Source organism: Oncorhynchus mykiss, chromosome 30 (assembly GCF_013265735.2).
Source record: "Oncorhynchus mykiss isolate Arlee chromosome 30, USDA_OmykA_1.1, whole genome shotgun sequence".
NCBI lineage: Eukaryota > Metazoa > Chordata > Actinopteri > Salmoniformes > Salmonidae > Oncorhynchus > Oncorhynchus mykiss.
This window is the reverse complement of record NC_050570.1, coordinates 20762801-20781601: the sequence shown is the minus strand read 5'-3', so window position 1 is coordinate 20781601 and position 18801 is coordinate 20762801. Positions and strand designations below refer to the sequence as shown.

The window sequence follows — 18801 nt, the reverse complement described above, 5'->3', positions numbered from 1 at the left end:
CGCAGAAAAAGTTTGAATTCCACTGCACTAGGCTATAGTTACTCTTATCCAATCACTAGGCAACCGTGGCTTTTGGTCATGGTCCAAATCACTTGATTGGACTGATTATCTCAACTCCTGAACTGGGAATAGAGAGCATATCAGTTCAGTCCAGACGTATTAGATCAGGTGATGCCTCCCTGTACAGGATGGATAGGAACAGATGGTTACACTGTGACCACTTGGCTTTCTGCTGTGTAGAGTCCAACTCCAGCCTCAAGGCTATGAGTAGAGCAGAGCGCTTGTTCAGTGAGTGAGCCTGTGCGAGAGAAAGAGGCTGTACGCCTGCCCTGATGAGGAAACACATAATCTAACATAGCCATAATGGGGGACTTGGCAAACCCAGACCACAAAAACAGAGGCTGTCATACTGTGGTAGTTCAAAACGACCCTCACGCCCTAAAAAACAAGACATTATTGTTCAAAGCTCCATGGAGAAAAACCGTACAGCTCAGCGGGACTGGTTGGAAACTATTAGCCTATTTACCACACAGCATATATAATTATACCTTTGTATATGGGGTGTATGTGACTCAGCACTCAACGCTGGCCACACGGTTCTGCTCCAGCTCCAAGGCGTGGAGCCTCCGGTCTGCTCTGGTCTGGTAGCCCAGCTGATACGGCCTGGCGCAGCGGTCAGGAGTGGGCTGACAGAGACTCAGCTCATGCTCTTTAGGTACATTCCTCTGACTTGAAATGCAAACCAGCAACCCCAAAACCAAAGTGTGCCCAGCACTATATGTCATTCATGTACTGTGCTCTCCCCAAACACCAACAAATACTCTGTGGCCAAGGTAACGGGACACATCCCAAAAGCCCTTCCACCGCCGAAGATCATGGGAGCCTGAGAAGGAGGCTTGGCTGAGTGCACTGCTGTGATGTCTAACGGTCCACCACACTCCCTCCCTCATTCCTATGACGACTACCAGTAGTAATGTATGCTTTCTGTCGTGATTTAGGCCAGTCAAATGTGGAATAACAAACAGTCACAGCATGGAGTAATAATTCAGAGATAATAATCTGAGGTGTATAATATAATATAACTGAAAGGTCTACAGAAAGGTCTGTCTGAGAACACATTTATATTGTTGCTTCCAAAGCAGATTTTTTCTTTGCTTTCCCCTGAAGGCCATAAATCCACAGACCATTTTACTTTCATCCTGTCTCTTTGTCTGCTTCAGGCTCCTAGCGATCATACACAAATACGTTGTATTGCATCTCTCTCAACCCAACACAGCTCTCTGAGGGTATTTGTGGCAACACAGGCATGCTGCAACATAGAAAAAAGGAGATTGAAAAAAGAACTAGCCAACAGGAAGCACAGCTATGACCTCTGTGTTGTCTGTGTTGGCTCTGGCCTGTGGGGCTTTCTGTGTTGCTATTGTCATTGAGTTCATGAAGCGCTTTGACTCAGTGTTTTAGTCATGTTTTTCAATAGCTTGCATCTCATATCGATAGTGTCTGTAACCTCTGGAGCTCTGACACTGGGAGCTGGTCTCTAGGGTAAAAACAGTTTTTTGCTGCTGAATACCAGGATCCAGTTTCCCTGGCAGGAATGAAAAGCAGAGACAGGGCATGGCACAGTATGGCATGTTGCTACACCGCATACCCAGTGACTCCCCCTGGCTAGTGTAGCTAGTTAATGAAATGACCTGTTCTGAGAAACATCAATCAGGTCACCAGTGTGGTTTTTGCTTCCACAGTGCTGGATTGGACAGCATCACAATACTTGTACCTGCTGAATATAGACAGAGCCAACGACTTACACTTGAAACCAGTGCTACGATGAATCTAGAAATAACCTGGGTCTAGACCTCAGGCCAGTGGGGCAGCCAGGCACAGCGCCAGCTGCAGCTTCTGATTGGCCATATGGCCGGCAGCTTCCTGGTGAGAGGTCATTGGAGACCACTCTTCAGAGGAAGGAATCACCAGAAAGTTTCACTGCTCCACATCAAGATCTCCATCACTGGAATAGACAGCATAGCACAGACACATTATATGCCGTTAAGTACCTGATTGGAGGGGCCAGATCCCTCTATGTAACCACTTAAAACTCTAACCTCCAAGAGCCCCTGAGTTTCCCCCTTTTAAATGCTACTCCTACTCTTTACGGTCAAAGGAAAGGAAAGTAAATATGAAATTACTCCTGTCATTCCTGTTTTAGAAGGTTGTTAGGTAACAGAAGACACTGTGGTGTCAGAGGAGCCTGAGGCCAGAGGGGGACTGGGGGTCAGAGTTCAGGACAGTACCTGATATCCCTGATGACTGGCGGCAGGCAGGCAGGCAGGGGAAACCCCTGCATGTGCAGCGGGGAGCAAGAAGCTGGCATTTACCAGGTTCAGAATGATCCTATCTGACTGTTATCAATCAAAAGAGACCAACCATCTGACAAATAACCCCTCACTTTGCCATCAGGAAAACTGCTTGTCCCTGAGGGACTGTATGTGTGTGGGAAAAAAGGGAGGTTAACACTATAGCTTCTCTCACTAATTAACATCACTCATCCTCAGATGTCACTAACGACCCGAGCCTCACAGCTCATTTTGGTCATTAGTACTGGATTGTCCTTTAGCATACTAAGAAAACATAATTGAGGGCATTTCTTTTCTCCACTGTAATTAACCAGTACTCTTATTTTCTCCGATCCAATGGAGCGTCATGGCGAAGTCTCAGTCTGTGTGACTGACTGGGTGATCTAAATGGAACCGTCTCTATTTATGGACTACAGCAAGAACAAGAACATTTGTACTACTAAACAGCATACTCTTGCATTTATTTCAAATAAGACCACTCACCTGGCTCAAACTTGTTGAATCAACGTTTTTTCAACGTATTGTAATGTGGAATCTATGTGGAAAATACATTGGATTTGCAAAAAGGTGACATTTTAAACCACATGATTATGTCGTCATAGTAACCAATTTTCAACATAGACAAATCTTGTATAAAATATGTTGAATTTGTAATTTTGAAACAACGGCAGATCTTCAATGTTATATCCACTATCAAAAATAATACTAATAATAGGAAGGGCAGCATCTCTGACTGGAGAGTTGATCTATCTACAGCTACCCCTTGGCCTCCCATCCATGGTTTTAACCAAGCCCAGCAGCCCTGGCCTTGGTTAAAACTACTACCAATGTGCTATCGTAATAATTATTATTGAGATCTCACTGTTGCTACTGACGTCATTTCAAACTGTAGGTTTAACAAAGCAAATAAAATGTAACCATACTCTGTTAATCATATATAATCAATTATACTATTTAGGCCTATAATATTATAGCATTTGTGAAGTCATCAACTGCTATTGTTTCAATCAACCCAGGGTTCAACTAAAAGTAGACAATAAATATAGGCCTATTGTTTCAAGCTTTGGTTGATTTAAAATGTATTTTTCAAGTTAATAATTCATATGTTGGATTCACGTCTCCATCTCAACCAAAAACTGAAGTTAAAGAATAGGACTAAATCAAATATAATTTGATTTAAACTGCATTTAAAGTTTGATTTGATTTAGTTCTACTCTTTAACTTCGATTTTTGGTTGAGATGGAGATGTCAATCCGACATATCAATTGTATTTTGTAGAAAAACTGGATGTTGAATTGTGTTTGGTTGTCAACACAACCAAATATAAACATTTCAAGGAGATCTTCTGCTTGTATAGTTCCATCAGGTCCTCTGATTTAGTCTGGCTTTAATTCCAGTTTGTCTACAAATTAATATTTGATATGTTGGATTCATATCTCCATCTCTACCAAAAAGTTAAAGAATAGGACTAAATCAAACCGAACTTTAAATGCACTTTAAATAAAGTTTGATTTGATTCCGTCCTATTTTTTACTTTGATGTTTGGATGAGATGGAGACATGAATCCAACAAATAAATAATTATTTTGTAGACAAAGTTAAATTAAAACCAGACTTAGTCAGTGACAAAAAATATAAATCTCCTTAAAATGTTGTTATTTGGTTGCGTTGACAACCAAACACAATTCAATATCACCTTTGCAGTACAGTCAACAAGTTAACAAATTCAACCGGACAAAAGCTTCGTCAATAGAAAAGGAGAAACAAGAAATGCGCGCTCCCGATCACACGCTGGACTCATGTCTGGAAATGTCCACTGTCCACTCATTGAAAGTGCTGTATCTCCCTCATTTTTCAGAGTAAAAAACTGAAACAATGCCTACAGACTGGCCACATGTAGAAGAAGCAAAAGAGATCGTGAACTGGGTCCTAAGTCTTTGTATGGTGGATAGGCTTTCAATGGAAAAACAGCCTTTCAAAATAATAGTACTTCATGGATGGATTTTCATCGGGTTTTCGCCTGCCATATCAGTTCTGATAGACTCACAGACATTATTTTAACAGTTTTGGAAACTTTAGAGTGTTTTATAATATACAAATGATATGCATTTCCTGGCTTCTGGGCCTGAGTAGCAGGTAGTTTAATTTGGGCATGCATTTCATCCAAAATTCCGAATGCTGCCCCCTACCCTAGTGAAGTTAAATGTTGATGTTTGGTTGCGTTGTCAATTACTTTGGTAATACAGCCTAACGTTAAGGCTACGTTACAAACTAATGTAACAGTATTTATTCAACCTAAAGTGAATAACACATCCACTGCCACATTTTGAGGTTACTGTAACTATTAATGTCTTCTTATGTAATTATAGAAAGTGTGCATGTTCAACATAGCATGCAAAGTTCGTAGATCTGTGGAGATCTTCACAATTGCTATAATAATCAGTGTAGAATTTCGACCAGCATTGATCACTTGAACTATGTATTTTTAATGAAAATCTCAACTACAATCCAGGTCATTTGGTTGTGCTATTAGATGAAGCACAGTGATAACACATTAAGTTGTTGTACAAATACAAAATATCTGACATTGTATTCCCATTTGAACTTTGTTGTGCTTTTAAATGCTTGAAAGCGCAGTGATAACATACTTAGATTACAACTAAACCAAAAATCAGACATTGTTTGGAATTTGGTTGTGCTTTTAGATGGTTGATAGTGTAGTGATAAATAAATACAATGTATCACTATGCTATCAAGCATCTAAAAGTACAACCAAATTCCAAACAATGTCTGATTTTTGATTTAGTTGTAATCTAAGTATGTTATCTCTGCACTTACAAGCATTTAAAAGCACACCAAATTGTTAGATTTTTGACCCCCCTTTTTCATCATATCCAATTACGATCTTGTCTCATCGCTGCAACTCGGAAGAGGCGAAGGTTGAGTCATGCGTCCTCCGAAACATGACCCGCCAAATCGCGCTCCTTAACACTCGCCAGCTTAACCCGGAAGCCAGTCGTACCAATGTGTCAGAGGAAACACCGTTCAACTGACGACCGAAGTCAGCCTGCAGGTGCCCGGCCCACCACGAGGAGTCGCTACAACGCGATGAGCAAAGTAAAGCCACTCTGTAGGCAGCATAGTTATAATTCAATAAACTCCTGGCTTTTTTTGGAGAGGATGAATAAAGGTTGAATTCTCATTCTCATCAACCAAAAATTACCCACATTTCCACATTGAAATGAGGTGGTGTTCCCAGTGGGCAGTGTCGAACTGTAGACTAATTTATGCATGTGAGACGAGTCTCTAACATGTCAATAGGATAAATGACCTTGATACCTGAGACAGCGAATAGTCTTTTGTCAGGCTTTGGTGTCTGTAAGAACTACGCTTTCCATGGTGGCGTTACTAGGTTACCACTGTTTTCCCTCTATGTGCTCCCCAAGCCTATGTTATTCCAGATTTTCTGCTAGGGTGTTGCTCTGTGGGCTGAATAAGGGAGAAGGAAACAAGGGGAACAGACAGGAAACTGATCTTGACATCCACATTTCATCCCCAGGATCAAGGTTAAAGATGACAGTCATGCACCTGATGGGAGTAATAGAGAACGTCAGGAGGTGAGGAACAGGGTATCAGATGTTAGAGCATGTGAGCGCGCAAACTATTTCACAATTACCGCTAACCTGGAATCTGACCAATGACCTGTGTGGTCTAGAATTACAGACTTATGTAAGAGACACTGTACTCTGAAGCTTTCAGTTGATAACTGTTATGTCCGTCTCTGTGCTTTCATCCCCCCAACCCAAACTCACTAACACAGACACACAACGCAAGAGGACTCTCCCATGAGAAGCCCATTTGATGGCAGTCAGCTTCCAGTGAAGCAGCAGAGATGAGAACAACATCAACAACAGAGGCAGTGAGCAGTAAGTCAACTCAGCCCAGATTCTGTCAGAAGGCACCTTGGCCCCAGCCTCCCTGTGGGAACACGATCAGTAGTGATTGGGGACTCAATTACAGTCTGCCACAGCACACACTATGACTACAGAGAGCCTGGAAGCAAATAATTCAATATATCCTCTGAACAGCCACCTCATTCACTTCCTTTTGGGTTCATCAGACAAAAACAGTTCCCTGTGAAACCCATACTGAGCCACTTGACCTCATTGGACATTCTTAACCCAGTTTGAACTCTGCTGCTGTCATCATACCTGCCTGGCTGGCTGGGACAAAAACAGAGGACACGTTTAGGCTTGGCCGCTACAACACTGCTCTCTAGTGGTCCATGTCCCTTAATATGGTAGTTACAGACTAATAGTAAACTGTGCTCACTGCTGTTGAGTGTAGAGTTTATCTTAATACAGTAGATACCACATGTCAAAGTAAAACAGGAATGTGATGCCTCAGTCTCAGCTAATGTGGTCCTATGTTAATGTGGTCCTCTGTAGCTATGTGGTCCTCTGTAGCTGTGTAGTCCTATGTAGCTCAGTTGGTAGAGCATGGCTCTTGCAATACCAGGATCGTGGATTTGATTCCTGGGACTACCCACATGCAAAAAAAAATGTCTGTAAGTCACTTAGGGTTTAAAGTGGCTGATAAATGGTATATATTAATATGGGAGTCCTAGAGGAAGACCTCTGTAGAGAAAATACCTGCGGATGCACACAATGTTGCTCCAGTTTTATCCATAGTGCAACTGCGTAACAGTACAGTATGGGAAAGTTTGGAGTAATGGATGTTGTCACCTTTGGTGACCTGAAGGAATGTTTGGTGTTTTTTCACATGGATACAAGATGGTTCAAGATGGAGACGACAGAGAGGGCTGCCTCGCTTCTAGTTCTTAGAAAACTTTGCAGTATTTTGTTTTATTATGTATTATTGCTTACACTGTTAACCCAGAAAATGTTATGTGTTATTACATACAGCCGGGAAGAACTATTGGATATCAGAGCAGCCGTAACTCACAAACACTACCAGCATTATGCCCAGGAATACGACTTTCCCGAAGCGGATCCTTTGTTAGCACCACCCAGGGCAATTGAACTGATTCCAGAGGCCGCCCCAAAACAATGCTGGTGGAGAAGAGGAATTCGGAGTGGTCTTCTAGTCAGACTTAAAAGGCGCGCACACCACCCACTGCTTCCGAGTATATTACTCACTAATGTTCAGTCCCTGGATAACAAGGTTGATGAGATCAGGGCAAGGGTTTCTTTCCAGAAAGACATCAGGGATTGTAACATAATCTGTTTCACAGAAACATGGCTCTCTCGGGATATACTGTCGGAGTTCAGTTCATCGCACCGACAGGAATAAACATCTCTCCGGGAAGAAGGGCGGGGGTGTATGTTTCATGATTAACGACTTATGGTGTATTTGCAATAACATACAGGAACTCAAGTCCTTTTGTTCCTCGGACCTAGAATACCTCACAATCAAATGCAGACCGTTTTATCTCCCAAGAGGATTCTCTTCGGTTATTGTCACAGTCGTGTATATCCCCCCTCAAGCCGATACCACGACGGCCCTCAAGGAACTTCAATGGACTTTATGCGAACTGGAAACCATATATACTGAGGCTGCATTTATTGTAGCTGGGGATTTTAACAAAGCAAATTTGAGGAAAAGGCTACCTAAATTATATCAGCATATCGACTGTAGTACTCGCGCAGGAAAAACACTCAACCAGTGTTACTCCAACTTCTGGGATGCATACAAGGCCCTCCCCTGCCCTCCTTTCGGGCAAATCTGACCACAACTCCATTTTGCTCCTCCCTTCTTATAGGCAGAAATTCAAACAGAAAGCACCCGTGCTAAGGACTATTCATCGCTGGTCTGACCAATTGGAATCCACGCTTCAAAACTCTTTTCATCACGCAGACTGGGATATGTTCCAGGTAGCTTCCAAGAATAATATTGACGTATACACTGAGACGGTCACTGAGTTTATCAAGAAGTGTATAGGAGATGTTGTACCCACTCTGACTATTAAAACCTACCCTCACCAGAAACTGTGGAAAGATGGCAGCATTCACGCAAAACTGAAAGCGTGAACCATCACATTTAACCATGGCAAGGTGACTGGGAATATGGCAGAATGCAAACAGAGTAATCATTCCCTCCGCAAGGCAATCAAACAGGCAAAACGTCAGTATAGAGACAAAGTGTAGTCACAATTCAACGGCTGAGACAAGAGACGTATGTGGCAGGGTCTACAGACAATCACAGACTACAAAAGGAAAACCAGCCACGTCGTGGACACCGACGTCTTGCTTCCAGACAAGCTAAACACGTTCTTTGCCTGCTTTGAGGATAACACAGTGCCACTGACGTGGCCAGCTACCAAGTATTGTGGGCTCTCCCTCTCCGTGGCCAACGTGAGTAAGACATTTAAATGTGTTAACCCTTGCAAGGCTGCCGGCCCAGATGGCATCCCTAGCCGCATCCTCAGAGCATGCGCAGACCAGCTGGCTGGTGTGTTTACGGACATATTCAATCTCTCCCTATCCCAGTCTGCTGTCCCAACATGCTTTCAAGATGGCCACCACTCACTTCTGTCATCATGAAGTGCTTTGAGAGACTAGTCAAGGATCATATCACCTCTACCTTACCTGCCACCCTAGACTCACTTCAACTTGCTTACCACCCCAATAGGTCCACAGACAATGCAATTGCCATCACACTGCCCTATCCCATCTGGACAAGAGGAATACCTATGTACTGTAAGAATGCTGTTCATTGACTATAGCTGAGCATTCAACACCATAGTACCCTCCAAACTCATCATTAAGCTCGAGGCCTTGGGTCAGAACCCCGCCCTGTGCAATTGGGTCCTGGACTTCCTGATGGGAAGGTAGGAAAAAACACCTCCACTTCGCTGATCCTCAACACTGGAGCCCCACAAGGGTGTGTGCTCAGTCCCCTCCTGTACTCCCTGTTCACCCATGACTGCGTGGCCATGCACGCCTCCAACTCAATCATTAAGTTTTCAGACGACATAACAGTAGGCTTGATTACCAACAACGACGAGACAGCCTACAGGGAGGAGGTGAGGGCTCTGGGAGTGTGGTGTCACGAAAATAACCTGTCACTCAATGTCAACAAAACAAAAGAGATAATCGTGGACTCCAGGAAACAGCAGAGGAAGCACCCCCCTATCCATATCGATGGGAGAGCAGTGGAGAAAGTGGAATGTTTTAAGTTCCTCTGCGTACATATCACAAACAAACTGAAATGGTCCACCCACACAGACAGTGTGGTGAAGAAGACGCAACAGCACCTCTAACAATCTTCTTCATCTGAGGAACAGGAAAGATCGGACCAAAAGGCAGCGTGGTAAGTGTCCATTTTAACGTAATATAACTGAACACTAAATACAAAGTAAAAAAAAGAACAACCGAAACAGCTCCATCAGGTACAAAACAGAAAGAAACTACCCACAAAACCCATGTGGGCAAGATCTACCTAAGTATGGTTCTCAATCAGAGACAACGATAGACAACTGTCGCTGATTGAGAACCATACCCGGCCAAAAACAAAGAAATACAAAAACATAGAAAAAGGAACATAGAATGCCCACCCTAGTCACACCCTGGCCTAACCAAAATAGAGAATAAAAGCCTCTCTATGGCCAGGGCGTGACAGCCTCTTCAACCTGAGTAGGCTGAAGAAATTTGGCTTGGCACCTAAAACCCTCAAACTTTTACAATAGAGAGCATCCTGTCGGACTCTATCACCGCCTGGTATTGCAACTGCACCACCCACAACCGCAGAGCTCTCCAGAGGGTGGTGCAGTCTGCACAACGCATCACTGGGGGCAAACTTATTTTTTTATTTCACCTTTATTTAACCAGGTAGGCTAGTTGAGAACAAGTTCTCATTTACAACTGCGACCTGGCCGAGATAAAGCAAAGCAGTGCGACACAAACAACAACACAGAGTTACACATGGAATAAACAAACGTACAGTCAATAACACAATAGAAAAAGTCTATATACGTGTGTGCAAATGGTGTGAGGAGGTAAGGCAATAAATAGGCCATAGTAGCGAAGTAATTACAATTTATCAAATTAACACTGGAGTGATAGATGTGCAGATGATGATGTGCAAGTAGAAATACTGGTGTGCAAAAGAAGCAAAAAGGTAAATAAAAACAATATGGTGATGAAGTAGGTAGATTGGATGGGCTATTTACAGATGGGCTGTGTACAGCTGCAGTGATTCGTAAGCTGCTCAGATAGCTGATGCTTAAAGTTAGTGAGGGAGATATAGGTCTCCAGCGATTTTTGCAATTCGTTCCCGTCATTGGCAGCAGAGAACTGGAAGGAAAGGTGACCAAAGGAGGTGTTGGCTTTGGGAATGACCAGTGAGATATAACTGCTGGAGCGAGTACTACGGGTGGGTGTTGTTATGGTGACCAGTGAGCTGAGATAAGATGGAGCTTTAACTAGCAAAGACTTGTAGATGACCTGGAGCCAGTGGGTCTGGCGATGAATATGTAGCGAGGGTCAGCCGACGAGAGCATACAGGTTGCAGTGGTGGGTGTTATATGGGGCTTTAGTGTGTTACACAGTCCTACAATCTAAGCTACATGCCCTAAATCTCACACAAATGATCAAGAAACCCACCAGGTACAACCCTAAATCCGTAAACATGGGCACCCTCATAGATATTATCCTGACCAACTTGCCCTCCAAATACACCTCTGCTGTTTTCAATCAGGATCTCAGCAATCTCTGCCTCATTGCCTGCATCCGCTATGGGTGTTAAGCATATCTCAGTTTAGGTCATCTAACAGAACAAACTCTGAAGATAGATGGGGGGCAATCAATTCACATTTGGTGTCCAGGGCACAGCTGGGAGCTGAGGGGGGACTATAACAGGCAGCAACAGTGAGAGACCTATTTCTGGAGAAATTAATTTTTAAAAGTAGAAGCTCGAACTGTTTGGGCAATGACCTAGGAAGTAAGACAGAACTTTGCAAGCTATCTCTGCAGTAAATTGCAATTCATCCCCCTTTGGCAGTTCTATCATGACGGAAAATGTTGTAGTTGGGGATGGAAATCTCAGAATTTTTAGTGGCCTTCCTAAGACGGGATTCAGACATGGCAAGGACATCAGGGTTGGCGGAGTGTGCTAAAGCAGTGAGTAAAACCAAGGCTTTTTCGGTAACAGAAGTCAACAAATGAGAGCGCCTGGGGACAAGCAGGGCCTGGGTTAACCTCCACATCACCCGAAGAACAGAGGAGGAGTAGAATGAGGGTACGGCTAAAGCCTATCAAAACTGGTCGTCTAGTGCGTTGGGGACAGAGAATGAAAGGAGCAGATTTCTGGACGTGGTAGGATAGATTCAGGGCATAATATACACAGTATGGTAGGGTGCGGGTACAGTGGAGGTATCCTAGGCATTGAGTGGCGATAAGAGAGGTTGAATCTCTGGACGCACTAGTTATGCTGGGTGAGGTCACCCCATGTGTAGGAGGTGGGACAAAAGAGGTATCTAAGGCATGTTGAGTGGGACTAGGGGCTCCGCAGTGCAATAAAACAATGATAACTATCCTAAACAACAGTATACAAGGCATATTGACATTAGAGAGAGACATAAAGCGAGGCATAAAGCAATCACGGGTGCTGATTGGGAGAACCAGCTAAGACAACAATGGGTAAGACAACAACAGCTAATTAGCTAAGACAACAACAACAGGTAAAATGGAGATGAATGGGCAGAGAGGGTCAGTTAACTACACACAAGGCCCGAGTTCGAGGCTGGGGCCGTCAGATAAACAAAATAAACAAACTGGAGTACCGTGATTAATGAACAGTCCAGCAGGCATCAGCTATGTAGCCAATAATCATAGGGTCCAGTGAACAGCAATAGATGAAACAGGGAAGCCGCTAGGTAGTCGTTACTACGCTAGCAAGCGGGAGACACGGCATTCAAAAAAAGTTAGCAGGCCGGGGCTAGTAGAAGCGTCTGCTCTGACGTCCGGCAAAGGCCGATTGAGGGCACAACAGATGGAATTACGTCGGCAGACCAGTCGTGATGGAACGGCGGGGCTCCGTGTCGACAAAGGGTGTTCAAATAGGTATTGTAAATGGAGTAATTTTGTTTGCTAGCCGGGAGATGCGCCTGGCTCGCGGATAACTTTTGCTAGCTTCGGGACAATAGCGTTAGCCACTATAGCCACTCGATAACAGCTAGCTAGCAGCGATGATCCGATGCAAAGGTCCAGAACTTACAGCAAGAATCCGGTGGTGTAGTGGATTCTAGTCGTGTTAGTGAAGAGTCCGGGAGGCATCAGCTGTGTAGTCGAGTGATCATAGGGTCCACTGAGCAGGCCGGGAGATGGGCCTGGCTCAAGGCTAGCTTTGGGGCTGGGCCACTCGGTGGCAGCTAGCTAGCTGCAATGATCAGGAGCAATGGTCCAGGGCTTACGGCAGGAATCCAATGTTGTAGTGGAGAAAAACAGTCCGATATGCTCAGGGTTGATAACGCGCTGTGCAGACTGGCAGGCTGGCAAGTGTTATCCAGGCTAAAAGCGTCTGGTGTCTGTGCTAAAGGTAAAGGCCGCTAGCAGTGGCTAACAATTACTAAAGAGCTAGTAGCTAATTAGCTGGTTAACTTCTGATGGCAAGTTTCTGATGGAGGTTCTGGCTATAAGGTCTAAAAATAGCAGGTACGTATCACATTGGGTGAGGCGGGTTGCCGGAAGGTATATTTAATTTAAAAATGGAAAAAGAGATTGAAAATATATTGAAATCTTTACAAAAAAGACGAAAAATACAAAATTTACATGGGAGAACGACAAACAATGTCTGTACTGCTCGCCATCTTGGAAAAATGACATTCCCTCCAGGATACCTACACCCCCCAATGTCACAGGAAGGCCAAAAAGATCATCAAGGACAACAACCACCCGAGCCACTGCCCGTTATCATCCAGAAGGCGAGGTCAGTACAGGTGCATCAAAGCTGGGACTGAGAGTTTGAAAAACAGCTTCTATCTCAAGGCCATCACTGTTAAATAGCCATCACTAGCACAGATAGTCTGCTGCCTACATACACAGACTTGACATTATTGGCGACTTTAATAATGTTTACATATCTTGCATTACTCATCTCATATGTATATACTGTATTCTATACTATCTACTGTATCTTAGTCTATGCCGCTCTGACGTTGCTCGTCCATATATTTACATATTCTAAATTCCATTCCTTTACTTAGATTTGTGTGTATTAGGTATTTGTTGTGAAATTGTTTGATATTACTTGTTAGATATTGCTGCACTGTCGGAACTAGAAGCACAAGCATTTCGCTACACACGCAACAACATCTGCTAAACACATGTATGTGACCAATAAAATTTGATTTGATTTAGTTACATCCTCTAGGTGGCAGTGTTTCCCCATAATGTGGGGTGGGTAGCAGAGACCGCATTAGTACAGTATGAGAAGAGGTTATTCACGGCACCTATCCAAACTCATGTGATGCTTGAATTTAAATCCTTGTAATTATTGTTTTGACTCTTAGATGCAGAGAACTCTGGTTAAGTGATATATGATGCCTGCCTACATACCATGAGAGGGTTAAACCAATCTATAAGAACACCTAATGGGGCTCCTGAGTGGCGCAGCGGTCTAAGACACTGCATCTCAGTGCAAGAGGCAGTTCCTGGTTTGAATTCAAACCAGCACAATTGGCCCAGCGTTGTCCGGGGTAGGCCGTCATTGTAAATAAGAATTTGTTCTTAACTGACTTGCCCAGTTAAATAAAGGTTCAATAGAAAATGTAAAAATATATAAATAAAATACAGAGACAATGTCAGAACTGTCTCAGGACAGATAACACAGCAAAGAGACTTTTCTTTTTCTGGTAACACATAAGCAACCACACAAGCTAAGGCATTTGTCAGTAAGTGAATTGGGTCAAACAGGAGAGTGGTGTGGTGCACGGCGGGGTTCAGTGAATTGAAACTGTAAAGAGGTCAGCAGAGTGGCTGTGCCCCAGTGTCTCTGTGCCCTCCTATTCCACAGCGCTTGGCTGGGCTCCAGCCGCCAGGCTCCAAGCCCCAGGCTCCAGGCTGCAGCCCCAGAGGGCCAGAGAACAGACCCTTCTCTCAGTGGTCCCTGGTGGGGGGGCAGCAGGTACATTAGGAGGGGAGGAGGAGGCCCCCCTCTGCTCTTCTGCAAGGTTCACAAAGCCTGAATGGCCACCAGGCCTGGGGCCTTCAATAGTGCCACACAGAGGGCCCACAGGAGCCCCAGTGAACCCCCTCTGTCTCTCCCTAGCCCACAACAAACCAACAAGAGAATTGGAATTTCGGTTTACTTCCTGAATTGACTGGAATTTTAACTGAATCGAGCCCAAGCCTACTATTTACATTTTAATCATTTAGCCAGTGACTTAAAGTTAGTTAGATATGACAACCACACATCACAGGCATAGTAAGTACACTTTTTCTCAATAAAGTAGTTATCAGCAAAGGGGGGGGGGGGGTTCAAGTACAAGTGATGATTCAGGAGTTGTATTTGTTTTTATTTCTTTCTTTTTTGGGGGATGGGGGGGGGGGTCGAGGTGAGGAGGTGGATTATTTAAGATACTCTTTAAAGAGGTAGGGTTTCAGGTGCTTTTGGAAGATGGGCAGGGACTTTCCTGTCCAAACCTCAGGGGGAAGCTGGTTCCACCATTGGGGTACCAGGATAGAGAAGAGCTTGGAGTGGGCTGAGGGGAGCTGGCCTCCCATAGGGAAGGAAAGGAAAGGAGGATACCTAGACAGTTGAACTGAATGCATTCAACTGAAATGTGTCTTCCGCATTTAAACCAACCCCTCTGAATCAGAGAGGTGCAGGGGGCTGCCTTAATCGACATCCGGTGGGAGGGCCCTTTGTTTGTTGATACAGTATTAGTTATAGACAACCACTAAACAAACAAATTAGCACACACAATACTGGAGTGGATTGAATGCTATTGGTATTATAAAAAACATGGTTTCCGTGGTTCTTTAGGGGAGACCACACCAACCCCCACCAGCACTCCCAGCCCAAAGCGATTCAAAAAAACACTCTCCGCTGGCTCCAACACCCCTTCATGGCCAGTGAATTCAACAAGAATAGAAAAAAAACAGTTCAATTGGCTGAAAGGCGGACAAAACAGAGGCCTAAATGTGATAGTGGAGGAGCACAGTTCCAGCCCAGGAGTCCTAGGTGAATGGGGCCTCTCTGCCTACTCCACAACAGAGGAGGGGAAGCTGTTCTGCACCAGCCCAAAACATTCAAGGAGAGCTGGTCAGAATGGGTGGTCAGATAAGTACACAAAACAGTTTACACTGTGGTCCATGCTGTATGGGCTTTTTATCCGACTCAACAGTAACCAGGATGACCAACGTTATTATAGGACAGAGTGGCAGAATATGTGTGTGTGTGTGTGTGTGTGTGTGTGTGTGTGTGTGTTTGAACGCTTGTTTCTACATGTGTGTTTTTAGGAAGGTGCTTCTCCAAAGTTTCCAATGTAATTTTCATGAGAATGGCCTCTAGAATTTTATAAATGAACACACTATACTCCAAAGGTCTAGGGACATGCTCCCAATATCCATGGCATCCAAATGTCTATAGGCCCCCTGGTTAAACTCATTATCCCCATGCACCCTCACTGGTTTGAAACTTCTTACACCAGACATTCGTGGACTCTTCTAGGTCCTTAAACCCAGAATCCATGCCCTCAGATGTCAATAAGGGCTTGACCAGGATATCTGATTTGTTTTTAACCTGGTTGAATGTGTTTTTATGTTAGCATCAATTACTTGAATTTATCTTAATGGGATAGAAAAGAGTCATGTGACTTGCCTTAATGTGTATTGACATCATGTGTTAAAGATTCAAAAGAACCTCTCTCTTTTAATGGGCAACAAGACCTGTATAGAGAACGTAACAGAAAGGCTAAGCCCATTATTTTTTTATTTTTTTATTTCACCTTTATTTAACCAGGTAGGCCAGTTGAGAACAAGTTCTCATTTCCAACTGCGACCTGGCCAAGATAAAGCAAAGCAGTGCAACAAAAACAACAAAGAGTTACACATAAACAAAAGTACAGTCAATGACACTATATAATTCATTTTTTTAAATTAAATTAAGTGTGACAGACACAGATGTAGACCAATAGAAAGGGTCCATTCCTACCTCTCCACCACATCCTCCCCGCTCCAGCAGGTGAAGTCATCCACCACCATCTCACTCTCACAAAGCATCTCTGGCAACGCAGAGAAGAAGGACCTGTAGCGTTGGATATAGCCCATAAACTCTCTGAGGTAGAGGAGAGAGCGAGGAAAAGGGAGACAGAGAGGGGAGAGGGAAGAACGAGAGAGGGTGGGGGTGCTGATCATAACCACAATATCATAGAATCGAATGTATATTCATTGAGGTGCCCTTCAGACAGTATTCACACCCCTTGATTTTTTCCACATTTTGTTGTGTTACAAAGTAGGATTAAAATTGATTTCATTGTAATTTTGTTAGTCAACGATCTACACAAAATACTATGTAATGTCAAAGTGGTTTAAAAAAGAGATGGAAAATGAAACACTAATATAACTTCATTAGATAAGTTTCCCACCCCCTAAGTCAATACATGTTAGAATCACCTTTGGCAGCAATTACAGCTTTGAGTTTTTCTGGATAAGTCTCTAAGAGCTTTGCACACCTGGATTGTAAAATATTTGCCCATTATTCTTTTAAAAATTCTTCAAGCTCGTTGTTGATCATTTCTAGACAGCCATTTCCAAGTCTTAGCATAGATTTTAAAGCCGATTTAAGTCAAAACTGTAACTAGGTCACTCAGGAATATTCAACATCATCTTGAAAAGCAACTCCAGTGCATATTTGGCCTTATGTTTGAGGTAATTGTCCTGCTGAAAAGTGAATTTGTCTGCCAGTGAATGTTGGAAAGCAGACTGAACCAAGTTTTCCCAAGGATTTTGCCTGTGCTTAGCTCTATTCCGTTTATTTTTATCCTAAAAAACGTCCTTGTCCTTGCCGATGACAAGCATACCCATAACATGATGCAGCCATCACCACGCTTTAAAATATGAAGTGGTCTCAGCGATGTGCTGGATTTGCCACAAATATAACGCTTTGTGTTCAGAACAAAAAGTTTATTTATTTGCTACATTTTTTTGCAGTATTACATTACTTTAATGCAAACAGGATGCATGTTTCGACATATTTTTATTCTGTATAGGCTTCCATCTTTCAGTCTGTCATTTATGTTAGTACTGTGGAGTAACTACAATGTTGCTGATACATCCTCAGTTACAACCTTATTTGAAAATTGATTCAATAATTTCCCCCCCTCAATCTACACACAATACCCCATAATGACAAAGCAAAAACACGTTTTTTTTGCACATTTATAATAAAAAACAACTGAAATATCACATTTACATACAAATTCAGACTCTGCTCAGTACTTTGTTGAAGCACCTTTGGCAGGGATTACAGCCTCGGGTCTTCTTGGATATGAAGCTACAAGCTTGGCACACCTGTATTTGGGGAGTTTATCCCATTCTTCTCTGCAGATCCTCTCAAGCTCTGTCAGGTTGGAGGGGGGAGTGACGCCACAGCATAATGCTGCCACCACCATGCTTCACTGTAGGAATGATGCCAGGTTTCCTCCAGTCGTGAGGCTTGGCATTCAGGTCAAAGAGTTCAATCTTGGTTTCATCAATCCAGAGAATCTTGTTTCTCATGGTCTGAGAGTCCTTTATGTGACTTTTGGAAAACTCCAAGCGGGCTGTCAAGTGCCTTTTACTGAGGAGTGGCCACCAATTGTGCAAGTTCTCCCACTTAAAAAGATGAGAGAGGCCTGTCATTTTCATCATAGGTACACTTCAACTATGACAGACAAAATGAGAAAAAAAATGTAATGAATGTTTTTGCAAATTATGGTGGAAAATAAGTATTTGGTCAATAACAAAAGTTTATCTCAATACTTTGTTATATACCCTTTGTTGGCAATGACAGAGGTCAAATGTTTTCTGTAAGTCTTCACAAGGTTTTCACACAGTGTTGCTGGTATTTTGGCCCATTCCTCCATGCAGATCTCCTCTAGAGCAGTGATGTTTTGGGGCTGTTGCTGGGCAACACGTACTTTCAACTCCCTCCAAAGATTTTCTATGGGGTTGAGATCTGGAGACTGGCTAGGCCACTCCAGGACCTTGAAATGCTTCTTACCATGCCACTGCTTCGTTGCCCAGGCGGTGTGTTTGGGATCATTGTCATGCTGAAAGACCCAGCCACGTTTAATCTTCAATGCCCTTGCTGATGGAATGAGGTTTTCACTCAAAATCTCACGATACATGGCCCCATTCATTCTTTCCTTTACACGGATCAGTCGTCCTGGTCCCTTTGCAGAAAAACAGCCCCAAAGCATGATGTATCCAACCCCATGCTTCACAGTA

At 43.4% G+C, this 18801-nt stretch overlaps 1 protein-coding gene across 1 annotated transcript in view; it reads right to left on the bottom strand.

Annotated features, from left to right (window-relative positions):
• LOC110521535 (glypican-5) overlaps positions 1 to 18801 on the bottom strand; it is a 145122-nt gene that overhangs the window by 84582 nt on the left and 41739 nt on the right. The window contains exon 6 of the mRNA XM_021599137.2: positions 16526 to 16648. Within this exon, the coding sequence (XP_021454812.2) occupies positions 16526 to 16648 (123 nt within the window). The remainder of the gene's footprint in view (positions 1 to 16525; positions 16649 to 18801) is intronic.